General features: G+C 43.6%; 1 protein-coding gene across 1 annotated transcript in view; it reads right to left on the reverse strand.

Annotated features, from left to right (window-relative positions):
- The window catches only part of hsf4 (heat shock transcription factor 4), a 52,553-nt gene extending 37,235 nt beyond the window's left edge, over positions 1–15,318 (reverse strand). The window contains exon 1 of the mRNA XM_078401674.1: positions 14,634–15,318. Within this exon, the coding sequence (XP_078257800.1) occupies positions 14,634–14,729 (96 nt within the window). The 5' untranslated portion in view covers positions 14,730–15,318. The remainder of the gene's footprint in view (positions 1–14,633) is intronic.
- Positions 15,319–15,798: the final 480 nt, after the last annotated feature.

A 15,798-nucleotide genomic window follows, 5' to 3' on the forward strand; every position in this document is an offset into this window, starting at 1 on the left:
TGCAGTCGGCATGAAGGTCGAAAGGAGAATAGTGGAGTGTAGAGAGCTGGGAAAGGATGATTCACTAAGGATTTAGGCCTGCCCACTGTTCCTTCTGCAATAGTTAATGTCTGCATACAGAAATTCAAGTGAAGTGTGTTTATTTGTCCTATGCACTAAATATTATTCGGAACAATGACATTCCTAGGTGCTGCAGCTTTAAAGGCACATTGGATACAACAACAACAATAAATATATGATAGATTATCAGTAAAGCTAAAGTAAACTAGACCATGAAAGTGCAAAATCTAAAGCAGGTGGAGCAAACGTAGTTTGCAGTCCGTCGTGGTTTGGTGTTGATGTAGGGTTGTGGTTGGGTTTGTGCAAGGTGCTTTAAGATGGGAGGAATTTATTCTTGAGCCTGAAGATCATGGTTGTCATGCTCCTGTACCTTCTTCCTGATAGTACCAGTGAAAAGAGAGCATGGTTAGTATGGTGTAGACCTTTGATGATAATAGTTGTCTAATCGTAGATCCCTTCAATACTGGGAGATGTCAGTACCCGTGACACACCAGCCAATGTCCACCACTTTCTGCAGCCTCTTTCATTCTTGAGTGTCACATGTGATGAATAGCCAGCGTACGGGAGAGGTATTTCAGTCTGAATATCAGACTTTCTGAAGAAGGGTCCTGACCCAAAACGTCACCCGTCCCTTTTCTCCAGAGATGCTTCTTGACCCGCTGAGTTATTCCAGCACCTTGTGTCTATCTTGTGAAACTGAATTATCGACCCTCATCCTTGGCTCTTTTAAGGGGTATCACTGGGGTCTCCCTGCTCCAGTTTGTGTGAATGAACCCGCCATGGTCAATTGTTTCATTTCTAGGTGGGTTGCAATGTAATTGGATTCAACAGGGCCTCAGTTAAGGAGTTTCTGGTGTGATACAATTCCTTCTCCTTTTGACCAGTGGGACACAAATAATATCATTGCTGTAACTAGCTCTGGTTTACATACCATAGACGGGCCATTTCCATGCACCATCTCTATGCTTCAGACAAGTTACTTATAAGTTCACAAGTTGTCGGAGCAGAATTAGACCTTTCGGCCCATCTACTCCACCATTCAATCATGGCCGATCTATCTCTCGCTTTCAACCCCGTTCTCCTGCCTGCTCCCCAACACACCTGACACCCTTACTAATCAAGTATCTGTTAATCTCCGCTTTAAAAATATCCATTGACTTGGCCTCCACAGCTGACTTGCCTGGGCAGCTGCATTAGTTTGTTCCATCATGCTCCATGTCGACTGGATCGCACTGCCTTGCTGCGAGAAGGTTTGCACCCTGCGTTTTGTATTCCAGTTTCAGCAGGGCATCTAAATCCCATCAACCAGCACCATTGATGCTCTGCCTCAGCACCCTTATAACCCCTTTGAGATGCAAGAGAATACACTAAACCAACAAAACACTTCATTAATAAAAGGACTCAGGCAGGATAGTATTTATACTACTTGCTGTATGTGCTTGCTCCACAAAGGAATAGCAACTTCTGGAAGCTTCCACATGAAACATTGTTGCAACATACAGAGAGCAGTCACTCACAGGGTACTTTCCAGAAAGTGATTTACGGCCAACATCACGAGTGCCGTACAAGTTACACTACATTGGCAGCGAAAGTTCACAGTGTGTAGGCTCCTGCTCCTGTGGGCTGAAGGAAGAGTCGGTAAAGGCTGGCCCCATGGAGCAAGGAGCATCCATGTTCTCTCTCTCTCTCTCTCTCTCGTGATGGTCAGCAAAGGATGCAGCAAAAGATGGCAGCCACTGCCAGCTGCAGTTTGGTATGTCCAAAGGTTGGAGTCCTTGACCTTGACTGTGAGAGCAGTCCAGGCCAGGCCAGTGCAAGGGCTTGTTTGCACGTTTTTTTGAGAGGTCACAGAGTCAATGAAGACCGCTTGTGGAGGGGAAGCCTGCATGAACATTGCCCTTCTGAGAGATGACCTGTTTGTTATCTGTAGCTTTAGTTTTATTTTTATTCCTCTGAAATGACTTTTTAAAAATTGAAACTGTATTTAACGTACCAGCTCTGTCCAATGGAAGGTACTGTTGCCCAGAAATGTATTTTGAGTTGGGATTGCTAAATTAGTTATTTAGCCGTATCCGAGTATTGTACTCTGCTTCAAATGAGGTTGGCATTGTGACTGCGGAGGAATTACTGGGCATAAGTTTATGTTTTTTCACATTGGCCCGTGTTGGCTGCTGGGCTCTTGTATTCCTACAACAGTCACTGCAAGACCATCGACATTGTGGCATGGCGTGTGGAGATGTGAAGAGGACTCTGTCCAGTATGTAGACTAAACTTACAGCCTGCAAGAGTGCTGCACAATAGGCTGGCGATGCCTGCAGATTAATGGGGACTGTCCCTTTAAATTGCATTGTTCCTGAGCCTTCAACGTGTCAAAGCTGGCTCTTCACTGTCATTCATCAGACTAATGTGAACGAAAATCACATAAGTGATGGAATCAAAGATGTAAGCAATTGGCACTAGGACAACTCGAAGCACAGGCAAGGTTGATTTATTATGCCATATTACTTTGACCTTATGCAAATTAATTTCTGTCCCTGACTGTTTTTAAGACTTCCACTATTCTTCACCATTTCCATGGTAATGTTCCATAACCAACACTCGGCTCACCACCACTGTTTAAGATTAAGGTTTAAAATGACAGTGCTGAGAGGAGTGTAGCTTAAAACACTGGTCCAACACACTGCAAGGCCGCATTCTGCCCCACGTTCTTGCTCTTTAATTTGGATTGTAACAGTGTCAATGTGCTGAGTATTGGCTAATTCTGTAAAGGATTTGTCACATTGGAAAATGTTGATGGGTGTAGTGGTGGGTGACATGGCTTAAAGTTGTAACGTCCAACATCACCAAGACAACGCAATAATATTCACAACAAGCCCCTGAGATTTTAGCCCGGTTTTTCCAAGTTAATCCATCAGTTGGGTCTGTCTCCATGTATTCATTGGATTTGATTGTAATCCCACAATATTCTTTTTTTTACACTGAGTACTGAAGTGAATTCTTCAGAGCAACATACTTGGCTTTGGACTAAATTGCTGAAGCTCTTGCCAGCATTAGGGTGCAGTTGTTTTTGCTTCATAAATCATTACAAGTGGTAATGTGAAGGTTAACTGAGCATAGATTGAAGACAACTTACCAGCCAGATAATCACTTCTTTACAGTGTTCCTGGCACAGTTGAAACTAAAATGAATCAATAAAAGTTTCTTCTTTTACTGTTTCAACAGTAAAATATTCTCATACAAGTTAAGCCAGACTTGGATAGAGGCGAAAAAAATTAGCCATTTAAAATTATTTGCAGTTCCTATAATGATAAAAATCTGAAGCAAAATCTTCAGCCATTTACAACCTTGAAATAAAAATACTTGTAAATACATTATATTCTAAACATATTTCCACTAATTTGTTCTGAGATAAACAGAACAGGTAATGATTTGTTCTGAGGTCGTTTTTATAAAGATGTTAAGATGGGGCCCATGATTTTCCAAAATTATTTGCTTAGAAACAAAATGATGGAAAAGCTGACAATAAATGTCATTTATTCCTCAACTTTATAGTTAAATTTTCTATGAGCAATAGAGCAATCCACAACATTGTAGGCTCAGTCTGGATAGGTTTGAGACATGTCACCACCTTTTAACCAATGTTGGCATCTTAAACTCAGTTAGAAATACTTTTAGTTAATCCCCTTAGCTCTGCTCCATTTGGCAGGTTATTCACATAAGTATTATCTCAGAAGCTTAATGGCATTCACTGGATGGTCTGGATGTACTTGGCGAGTTCAGTAATCAATCCCCCTTAGTTTATATTATGATATTCCCATTGTGGGAGAGCTGGAACAATGAAAGGAGGCCAGATGTTTTTTTAACTTCCATGGCTTTGTAGGTTGAGGACTGAATCAAAGTTCATAAGTTCTAGGAGCAGAATTAGGCCATTTGGCTGACCAAATCTACTCCGTCATTCAATCATGGCTGAACTGTCTTTCCCTCTCAACCCCATTCTCCTGTCTTCTCCCCATAACACCTGACACCCTTACTAATTAAGAATCTGTCAAATATCCGCCTTAAAAAATATCCATTGACTGGCCTCCAGAGCTGGCAGTGGCAATGAACTCCACAGATTCACCACCCTCTGACTAAAGATATTCCTCATCTCCTACATAAAGGTACATCCTTTTATTCTGAGGCTATGGCCTCTGGTCTTAGACTCTCCTACTAGTGGAAACATCCTCTCCACATTCACTCTATCCAAAAGAAGACGCCTAAGTTTTTAGTCCACATAGCAGGATAAAAATAGACGAGTCTGGAAGAAAATATGTTAAAATTGTGCCAAGTGGGAGACCTGGACTAGTTTGTTCTGTGTGTACACTGAGTCATAGTCATACAACACAGAAACTGGCCTTTAGGCCCAGCATGTCCATGAAACCTGTGTATCTATCCACACTAATCCCATTTACCTAAGTTAGGCCTGTAGCACTCTATGCCTTAACCACTCAAGTTCTTGCACAGATGCTTGTTGAATGGAAGTGTCAAGAAGGATTGCTTCCCCAACTGAGAGGCCTTAGAAGAGTCCCATGCACCCAGGGAAATTGGTCAGCACTCCCTAAAGTCACATCTGCAGCTCCTATGGTGGAGGTGACTACTGAATCCAACCGCTAATGGTATCCATTGCACAGCCTCCGGAGCAATCTCAGAGAGCATAGCCTAGAGAGTGCACACCCCACTCCATAGAAGCAGGCCTGGACTCTGGGAGGGATGCTTTCAGCTCTAGAGGACCCAGTCTGATACTATGGACAAAAGTAAGGCATCAGTGGCTGAAGACTACCAGAGTGATCACTGGGCAGTGATGCCCTAAAGATTTGGTCCTGTGCTATAAGATGTCTGCTGAGGTCACGTGTAGGTGAGGTCAGCAGAATGGCAACATATCCCATCTGCCTATAACTGTACTGCCACACTCTCACACTTACCACTACTCAAAAACTCTCTCCTTGCAGTTATTCAACCAAGGCAAGCGTCTCATAGAGTCATGGAGTGATACACTGTGGAAACAGGCCCTTTGGCCCAACTCGCCCACACTGGTCAATAATGTCCCAGCTACATTAGTCCCACTTGCCTGCGCTTGGTCCATATCCTTCCAAACCTGTCCTATCCATGCACCTGTCTAATTGTTTCTATTGTTTCTTAAACAATGGACTAGTCCCAGCCTCAACTTCCTCCTCTGGCAGCTTGTTCCATACACTAACCACCCTTTGTGTGAAAAAGTTACCCCTCAGATTCCTATTAAATCTTTTCCCCTTCACCTTGAACCTATGTCCTCTGGTCCTCAATTCTCCTACTCTGGGCAAAAGACTATGTGCATCTACCTGATCTATTCCTCTCATGATTTTATATACCTCTATAAGATCTCCCCTCATCTTCCTGCGCTCCATGGAATAGAGACCCAGCCTACTCAACCTCTCCCTATAGCTCACACCCTGGCAACATCCTCGTAAATCTTTTCTGAACCCTTTCAAGCTTGACAATATCTTCCCTATAATACGGTGCCTAGAACTGAACACAATATTCTAAATGCGGTCTCACCAACATCTTATACAACTGCAACATGACCTCCCAACGTTTATACTCAATACTCTGACTGATGAAGGCCAAAGTGCCAAAAGCCTTTTTGTCCACCTTATCTACCTGTGACTCAACCTTCAAGGAACCATGCACCTGTATTCCTAGATCCCTCTGCTCTACAACACTACCCAGAGGCCTACCATTTACTGTGTAGGTCCTGCCCTTGTTCGACGTCACAAAATGCAACACCTCACACTTCTCTATATTAAATTCCATCAACCATTCCTCCGCCCACCTGGCCAATCGATCCAGATCCTGCTGCAATCCTTCACAACCATCTTCACGATCTGCAAAAACCACTAACTTTTGTAATCTTGCCCTGTATGTTCTCATCCAAATCATTGATGTAGATGACAAACAGTAACGGGCCCGGCACCGAACCCTGAGGCACACCACTGGTCACAGGCTTCCAGTCTGAGAAACAACCTTCCACCATCACCCTCTGCTTCCTTCCATGGAGCCAATTTGCTCTCCATTCAGCTATCTCCCCTTGGATCCTATGCGATCTAATCTTCCAGAGCAGCCTACCATGCGGAACCTTGTCAAACGACTTACTGAAGTCCATGTACACACCATCTACAGCTCTGCCCTCATCAACCTTTGAGGTCATGTCTTCAAAGAAATCAATCAGATTTGTGAGACACGACCTCCCACGTACAAAGCAATGCTAATTATCCCTAATCAGCCCTTGTCGATCCAAATGCATGTATAACCTATCCCTCAGAATACTCTCCAGTAATTTACCAACTACAAATGTTAAGCTCACCGGCCTATAGTTCCCAGCATTTTCCCTGCAGCCCTCCTTGAAAAAAGTCACAACATTTGCCACCCTCCAGTCTTCTGGCACCTCTCCTGTATTTAAGGACGATTCGTAAATTTCAACCAGGGCTCCCGAAATTTCCTCTCTAGATTCCCGCAATGTCCTTGGATGTTGCTGATAGGGCCTGAAGATTTGTCTACCTTCAAACATGACAGTACCTTCAGTATTTCTTCAACGATAACCCTGACTGCTCTCAAGACACTTCCAGTGACTGCTCCAATTTCCTATGTCCTACTGTCTTTCTCCTCAGTGAATACAGAGGAGAAATACTCATTTAGGACCTTGCCCATCTCCTGCAGTTCCACACAGAGGTGATCTCTCATGCGCACACACTACAACATGCTAACATTCCACCCTTTCTCTTGTGAAAGTAATCTCACAACCGCACTGCAATAGCAGACTGTAGAGATTGGGGTAGGGATGCCGACATTGATAGGGATCAAATATTTGGAGGAGGGTGCGGTGACAATCAAGGGCTTGGCTGCCTCACAGCCAAGGGCCAGTGAATGATCTGAACTCGCTGAAGACGATTGTGTCCTCATATTACGTCCTCATTCTCTCATCCCACTATTCCTCTTCTCAGCCGTCTTTATGGTAACCAGATGCTTATTGCACAATTCTGACCTGGCTCCTTTCCTTCAACATGACCGTGACTTTCTTTCTCTCTCATAAAGATACCAATTGGCCAAGCCCCAACAACAGAGCTGGTGTAACCAGAGGAGAAAGAAGACAATTTCACATTATGTGCACATCACATTACATTACATAATACCCCAATGTCTGGGACTCGGTGGGCCGAAGGGCTTGTTTCTGTGCTGTATCTCTAAACTAAACTGATCAAAGCACAAGCCTCATATCATCCCGATTCCATACCTCTGCTGGTATTAAATACGCAAAAATGTTTGACATCTTGAACAGTTTGATTTTGGCTTTCAGGAATTGTGAAGGGATTGGTTACAGAGATTAGCAACATGAGAACTATTGCTGTGGGGATTTTCGTTTCTCTTTATATGTCATCATCCATGGGCATTGTGCATTGCTGAGAGATCAGCATTAGTTGCTCATCCCCACCCACAAAGCAGCTGCCTTCCTGACCTGCCACAATGCCTGTGGGGAGGGAACTCTGACACAGCTGTTTTATGAGAGAACTGCCAATATAATGAATGAGTAAGCACACGGTGAAGAGAGGATATATTTCAACATGAGGATTTATGTTGTTTGAAGACATCTTGCAAATATTGAGGTTCCAAACTATAGCTGTACTTGTCTATCAGTGTGCTGCAGGTGGAAGTCTTTCCTTGCGATGGGCAGGAAGATTTTACACGTTGAAAATGGCATTGTATCGGTTGGTCTGCAGCACATTAGTGAGGCGGTGAATGGAATTGCAGTGGGTTACTTCATGCAGAAAGTTGTGGGGTGTCTTTCAGGTTATTTAAGGCCACATTCATAATGACCTGTACAAAGCATTGTTCAGAAAATGAGTGGCTGGAGGAACTCAGCAGATCAGTCAGCATCTGTGGAGGCAAAGGTATGGTCGACATTTCAGGTCGAGACCCTGGATCACAAGCTCAGTTTTACCACGAGATTCCAGCACGTGCAGTCTCTTGTGTCTCTCTAGAGCATTGTCTTTTATAATCCTGACCGGAGTCTTGCTGATGGTGGAATAGCTTTGGCAAGGAAGGATTAGAGTCCTTCACTGTGGCAGAGACAGCCTTCAGAATTCTCTTGCAATGGTCGGTAATTTTCTGGTCAATGGGTATCCCTAGGATGTTCCTGCTAGGGAGAAAGCTTATGGGTATTCTGTTGCCTACCAAGATGATCAACTGAGACTTAAACTTGATGGGAATGGTCATGGTCAGCCAGAGGGATTATATGAGATAACCTCAGTCTGAGTCCAACTATGGCCAAGTTTTGCCATTCAGTCTCAGACCGTCTCTTCATAACCTAATGTTGTGGGTGGGATGCTAAAGTGTATCAAGCACACTGGAACAGCATGTCCACAGGGAACCTCTCCACTTCCATCTATCTTCCTTAAGTGCTGCTCCTCATCGTCCTGTTGCAGTGTAGTGGACAGGGGATATTATATGGATCATTCATCATGCAGCAGATATCTACAAGGCATGAGAGCTCCCCACGATGACGGCAAATATCCCCTCGGCACTCCAAATAGTGGAACACCATCCCAGATCCCAATGGCTTTTCACACTGAGACCCAAGTGGCCAATGGTGAATTGTCTGTCCCAAGGCTGCAAGTGAACTTTCTACATGACTATAACTCAGGGATAGAGCAACTGGTACACCATCCCTCCGCCCAGCATGGCGGCTAAAATACAATGGGTACAGTCCCAGGATGAACACATCATGCATGTTTCCTGGAAGGATGAGATTCGGCCACTATTATATTTTTGTTTTATTCACAAAATGCTGGAGTAACTCAGCAGGTCAGGCAGCATCTCGGGAGAGAAGGAATGGGTGACCTTTCGGGTCGAGACCCTTCTTCAGACTGAAGAATTTTTGTTATTGGTCACACAATGTGGTCATGAGTAACACTAGATGCTTGCACTATTTACCACTTCCATAAGCTTTGGGAAGTCCACAAACCTGGTAACTTCATGTGCCCTTAATGCATATTCAGATAATAGAACATGAAGCCCTGTCTACTCGTCAGGGCAGCTCAATTACATCCTCGAGGCAACAGTGAGTTACAAACTGAGAAACATGATACAATCAGTCACTATGGTGTGCAGTGATCTGCAATAAAATATAATTGAATCATTGATCGAGGGCTCAGAATGATTGTGATTTAACCTCTGTATGTACTGCCAATATGGTGCGTATCAAAGAGAACAAACCTTTATCATTAACACTGAAGAAAACCTTAGCCTCTAGAACCACTGCTCCTCTGATCTCCGTGCCTCTCTTAAAGCTCTCAGGGGAAGAACCTTTCTAAACAAGAGTTTCTGGCCTTCCACTTTTCTACTAATCTGTTCTTCCCTTTGGCCTCTCTCCTCCTGCTACTGATTGTATCGAAAGGTCAGCAGGACCATCACTAAGGGTCCCCCAATATTCAGCAACAAAAGATAGCCTTAAGCTTTGTGCACACCTGAACTTGCTCTCAAAGTACTGCGGTCTCTAACCCCAATAAATGGCAGTAGTTTCACGTACCTTCATCGTGTTAAAATGTCTCAAAGCTTTTCACACATTGAACGTCACTTTAAATAACTAGGTAACATCATTTCAGCATCATCCAACGCCAATGATTTGACTGAACAGTTACTCTATTGTTAGCTGAAATGGGGGTTATACAGAGAATCAAAAATTTCCATACGTTGGAAAACTGAAAAGAAAATGTTTTGACGTGAAACATTAACTCTGTTTCTATTTCCATAAAGGCTGCCTGATCTGCTGAATATTTTCAGCTTTTGATTTTATTTTGGGTTTAGTAAAAAGTTGGTTGGAGCCAGAGCTCCATAATTGTACTCCATCTGAAGAAGTAGGTGTGGGCTTCAGCAAGTGCTGTTTGGAAGAAGCCACATTTAGGTTTTAGTTTTCCTTTTTAATTATTTTTGCAGACTTTAAAATATACTTGAGATTCAATCAATCCGTTTGTACATTTAATAGCTAGTCCCTGCCAAAGGGAAACATAAAACTGAAAAAAAAGACTTCAGGTAAAAAAAGGAATGACAATAGCAGCTGGTTATGAAGTTTATAAAAATTGCTTGCGGAGTGAATATAAAGCTATCAAAAATACTTGAAATAAACTAAGATACATAGATAACAGTGAGATCGGCTGCACCAGAGGAATGTAGTGAGAGAAAGAAAATCAAATAAAGTAGAAGTAAGAAAGATATTTAAAAAAAATATTGCCAATGGTCAACAGGAATAAACAGCTATAATGACAAATATCTAACGCCGTCATTGTGAGCAGAACCAGAGTTTTTGTTGGAACATTAATGAAGATAAATTCAGGTCCAATGGCACTGAAACATTTCAATGTATTATTCTTGGAGTTAGGGACATGTGCAGGGTTGCAAATTTGGCTGTATTTGGAGTTGCTCACTTTACACGTGTACAACACATGCAAGTGTGTACACGTGGAGCCTTCGCGTGATCGATGGTTACCAATGGGGCCTGTGCCTTCTCACATCCCAGTAGGCAGTAAAGCGTTTCATTATGGACACAAACCAATTAATTGAAAAACAAATCAGCACATTTTGACTCCAAGGGAAGTAAAATAAGAAGCTATATTCCATCTTAGGAACAGGCTTTTGACTGACTGCACACTGGCTACCTTGGTCATTACTTACACTCCTGAATTCCTCACAGCTTGAAAGTTAATAGATCAATCAGAGGTCTGACTGATTCTCTGCAGCTGGATACACTCTGTGAGTGATACAGCTGCTGATTCCCTAACGTCTCCCCATCATCTACAAAGCACAAGTTGGATGGATTACTCTCCACTTGCCTCAATTACTCCAGCTGAAACAACACCCTAAACTCAGCAGCAACCAGGACAAAGAGTCAATTGGCAGCATATCCTCTGACTAAGCATCCAGTTCCTCCACCAACCATTCACATGGTTAGTGTATTCTAGCCAAAGAAGACGAGACCAGAAAACGTCATCTATTCCTGTTCTCCAGAAATGCTGCCTGACCTGCTGAGTTCTTCCAGCATTTTGTGTCTATCTTTGGGGTAAACCAGCATCTGCAGTTCCTTCCTAAATATATTCAAGGCTTCTTGGGTTACACAGGCTTTTGGTTACGCAGGCATGTGAGATAGTCTTCATCTCTCCTCCCTCCAAGTTACAGTCAACACAACATGGATGTATATCATATCTTGTTTCTTCAATGTTGTTAAGTCAAAATCCTGGAATTTCAACATCATCGTGTACGTATTTTTACTGTAGATATAGCAGTTGCCTTTAAGAGGTGGCTAATTACCCCGAAGCGATACAGTGCATTCAGAAAATATTCAGACCCGTTCACTTTTTCCACATTTTATTACGTTAGTCTTATTTTAAAATGGAATGAATTCATTTTTTTATATCATCAATCTACACACAATACCCCACCATAAAAAAACAAATTGATTTATTCACAAAATGCTGGAGTAACTCAGCAGGTCAGGCAGCATCTCGGGAGAGAAGGAATGGGTGACGTTTCGGGTCGAGACCCTTCTGTTTAGAATTTTTTGTAAAGTAATTAAAAAGAAATAACTGAAATATCACATTTACATAAGTATTCAGACCCTTTACTCAGTACTTTGTTGAGGCACCTTTGGCAGCGATTACAGCCTCAAGTCTTCTTGGGTATGACGCTACAAGCTTGGCACACCTGTATTTGGTTAATTTCTCCCATTCTTCTCTGCAGATCTTCTCAAGCTCTGTCAGGTTGGATGGGGAGCGTCGATGCACAGCTATTTTCAGGTCCCTCCAGAGACACTGGGTCACTCAAGGACATTCATAGACTGGTCACGAAGCCACTCCTGCGTTGTCTTGGCTGTGTGCTTAGGATCTTTGTCCTGTTGGAAGGTGAACCTCCGCCTTAGTCTGTTCAGAAGGCTCTGGAGCAGGTTTTCACCAAGGATCTCTCTGTACTTTGCTCCGTTCATCTTTCCCTCGATCCTGACTAGTCTCCCAGTTCCTGCCGCTGAAAAGCATCCCCACAGCATGATGCACCCGCCATTATGCTTTACAGTAGGTATGGTATTGGCCAGGTGATGAGCGGTGCCTGGTTTCCTCCAGACGTGATGCTTGGCTTTCAGGCCAAAGAGTTCAATCTTGGTTTCATCAGACCAGAGAATCTTATTTCTCATGGTCTGAGAGTCCTTTAGGTGCCTTTTGGTAAACTCCAAGCGGGCTGTCATGTGCCTTTTACTGAGGAGTGACTTCCGTCTGGCCACTCTACCATAAACACCTGATTGGTAGAGTGCTACAGATATAGTTGTTCTTCTGGAAGGTTCTCCCATCTCCACAGAGGAACTCTGAAGCTCTGTCAGAGTAACCATCGGGTTCTTGGTCACCTCCCTGACCAAGACCCTTCTCCCCCGATTGCTCAGTTTGGCCAGGCAGCCAGCTCTATGAAAAGTAGTTCCAAAGGTCTTCCATTTAAGAATGACGGAGGCCACTGTGTTCTTCGGGACGTGCAATGCTGCAGAAATTGTTTTATACCCTTCCCCAGATCTGTGTCTCGACACAATCCTGTCTCGGAGGTCTTCGGACAATTCCTTCGTCTTCATGGCTTGGTTTTTGCTCTGACATGCACTGTTAACTGTGGGATCTTCATAGACAGGTGTGTGCCTTTCCAAATCATGTCCAGTCAATTTAATTTACCACTGGTGGACTCCAATCAAGTTGTAGAAACATCAAGGATAATCAATGGAAACAGGATGAACCCAAGCTCAATTTTGAGTGTCATGGCAAAGGGTCCGAATACTTATGTAAATGTGATATTTCAGTTATTTCTTTTTAATTACTTTGCAAAAATTTCTAAACACCTGTTTTCGCTTTTTTATTATGGGGTATTGTGTGTAGATTGATGATTAAAATAATGAATTTAATCCATTTAAAAATAAGGGTGTAACGTAACAAAATGTGGAAAAGGTGAACGGGTCTGAATACTTACTGAATGCACTATGTCAGTCGATAGTCTGCCCCCTGTGATGGAGACAGAGAGATCAAGTAAGAGGAGAGAGGTGTTGGAGATAATCCAGGTGAATCTGTGGGCAGGGTGGATGTTAATTACATCAGTAGATAGTCGGATTACCTTGTTGGGAACACCCAGGCCAATAAATAACCGCCTATACACTGTTATCCGCAATCCACAAACTACCTCATTTAGAACGGAGATGAGGAAGAACTTTTTCAGTCAGAGAGTGGTGAAGGTGTGGAATTCTCTGCCTCAGAAGGCAGTGGAGGCCAGTTCGTTGGATGCTTTCAAGAGAGAGCTGGATAGAGCTCTTAAGGACAGCGGAGTGAGGGGGTATGGGGAGAAGGCAGGAACGGGGTACTGATTGAGAGTGATCAGCCATGATCGCATTGAATGGCGGTGCTGGCTCGAAGGGCTGAATGGCCTACTCCTGCACCTATTGTCTATTGTCTCATTGGAGACCCTCAGACTATCTTTAATCGGATTTAACTAAACTTTTTCTTACACTAAACGTTATTCCCTTTATCATGTATCTGTACACTATGGATGGCTCGATTGTAATCATGTATTGTCTTTCCGCTGACAGATTTGCACAGAACAAACGCTTTTCACTGCACCTCGGAACATGTGACAATAAACTAAGCTGAACAAAATCATAAAGAACAAAGCTCAATACCCGAGGCTGATAAGAGAAGTCAAGTCAAGTCAATTTTATTTGTATAGCACATTTAAAAACAACCCACGTTGACCAAAGTGCTGTACATCTGATTAGGTACTAATTTTAAAAAAATGAAACATACAGTAGCACGCAAACAGTTCACAGCGCCTCCTCAATGAGCCTCAAACGCTAGAAGGGTCTTGACCCAAAACGTCACCCATTCCTTCTATCCAGATATGATGCCTGTCCCACTGTTACTCCAGCATTTTGTCTATCTTCAGAGCATAAGTAAAGTTGGTCTTGCTGCTATAGTTTTGGGTCAATTTCAGTCTTTTATTTTGATTCCAAATTTTCAGTTACTGATCTCTTTTTTTCTAACTAGCACGCATTGCTGGTGGTCGAGAATGGTCCTCATCATCCCTGTATCTCCAAGCATTACTGTGACATTGGTCAGGCTGTACAACCCCAGTCAACACAGATCTGTGTAAAAAAAGATCCCATGCATCTTCTTTAAACTTTGTCCCTCTCAACAAACCATAACCTCAATCAGAGACCCCAAATCCAACGGGAAACGGCTATTGCTTATTTTATCCTCGTTAGTACTCGACTGGGAGAAATGAAAGACTTCGTTCAACAAGAAATATCTGAAACTTTTGAAACCCGATCTTTGGGCAGTCCGTTTAAATAAGCAAAAGACAGCTTGGGACGTTCGGTGCTGGCGATGGGAAGCATCCTTAGATTTGCTGCCAGATGTGGATGGTTATCCCTATAACAGCGCCTGTAGCTTCGCACGTTCCCTCCCCAGCCCGCAAGTTCTCTGGTCCCGTAGACTCACCGCGCTCCAACAGATCAGGTCGTTGGTCTCAGGATCTTCCACCAAAGTCCACAGCTTGGTGAGGAAGGCGGGCACGTTGCTGCTGTATCCGTCCATGTTGCAAAGTGCAGGCTGGGTTCATCACATCAACTGGCTCCAAAGCTCTCCCAATGCATCAGGCTCTGACACTGGCCGCAGCAACACATCATCTGACACTGACCTCCGGGATAATACCGCTGCTGCTAAACACAATGGCACCTGCCGCTGACCCATTGCACACCACCTGACCCCAGCGAGCCATCTCCTGCACAGTCACACGGCCCGAACAATGAGCCCCCGCATACCCTCCAACACTGCAAAAATAAAATCACTGAACGATAGCTCCACAAAGGATTACATGCAAATGTTGCGTTTCAGCTCCATCCAACCAACTGTGGGATCTCAACAATAGGAAGCAAACTTCAGATGCAGTGGCCGTCAGCCAGCGGTACCGTATTTCTGTTAAAGTAGACTAATGGATACAATGACCCAGTTAAACTGCCTCAAACTTCCCTCTACGGGGTTATAATAGATTAATCGTTTTAAATTCACAGTATCCAAACAGCCAGCAACTACTTTTAAATGTTACTAATTAGCTTTGCCATTTAGACCGTTCATGTACAAAGTGAAGCCTATGCAGAGCAAATACAATGAAATTGTTCCCCAGCCTCCATTTCATGTCCAATGTATGCAAATCTACAAAACCCAAAGTCAGCATCCCAAACAGCAGTTCACAGTTTGGTGAGGAAGGAAACAAATGACTAATGTTGGGGAAATAGAGGGGGAGCTTAATCCTCTACATCACCAGTTGTATAACTGTAGTCATAGAGCATTGAGACAGGCCCTTTGGCCCACTGACTAGTGCAGTGGCACAGCTGGCAAAGCACTTGCCTCACAGCTCCAGGCCAGTCTTAACGCATGGGCCTGATGGGCACTTGCCCCGGGGCCCCACGAGCAAAGGGGCCCCATGCTGATCTGTGCAATAAATAAATACTACTTTAAAAATGTAGGTTCAATAAGTGCTTTTTTCGCAACATTTTCGGTCGCTAAGTGCTTCTCACAGCGATCTGTAAGTGCTTTTCGCAACAATGTAGCACCCTAAGTCCATCGGTAAGTGCTTTTCGCCGGCACGACGGGGGGGGGGGGG

Source organism: Rhinoraja longicauda, chromosome 6 (assembly GCF_053455715.1).
Source record: "Rhinoraja longicauda isolate Sanriku21f chromosome 6, sRhiLon1.1, whole genome shotgun sequence".
NCBI lineage: Eukaryota > Metazoa > Chordata > Chondrichthyes > Rajiformes > Arhynchobatidae > Rhinoraja > Rhinoraja longicauda.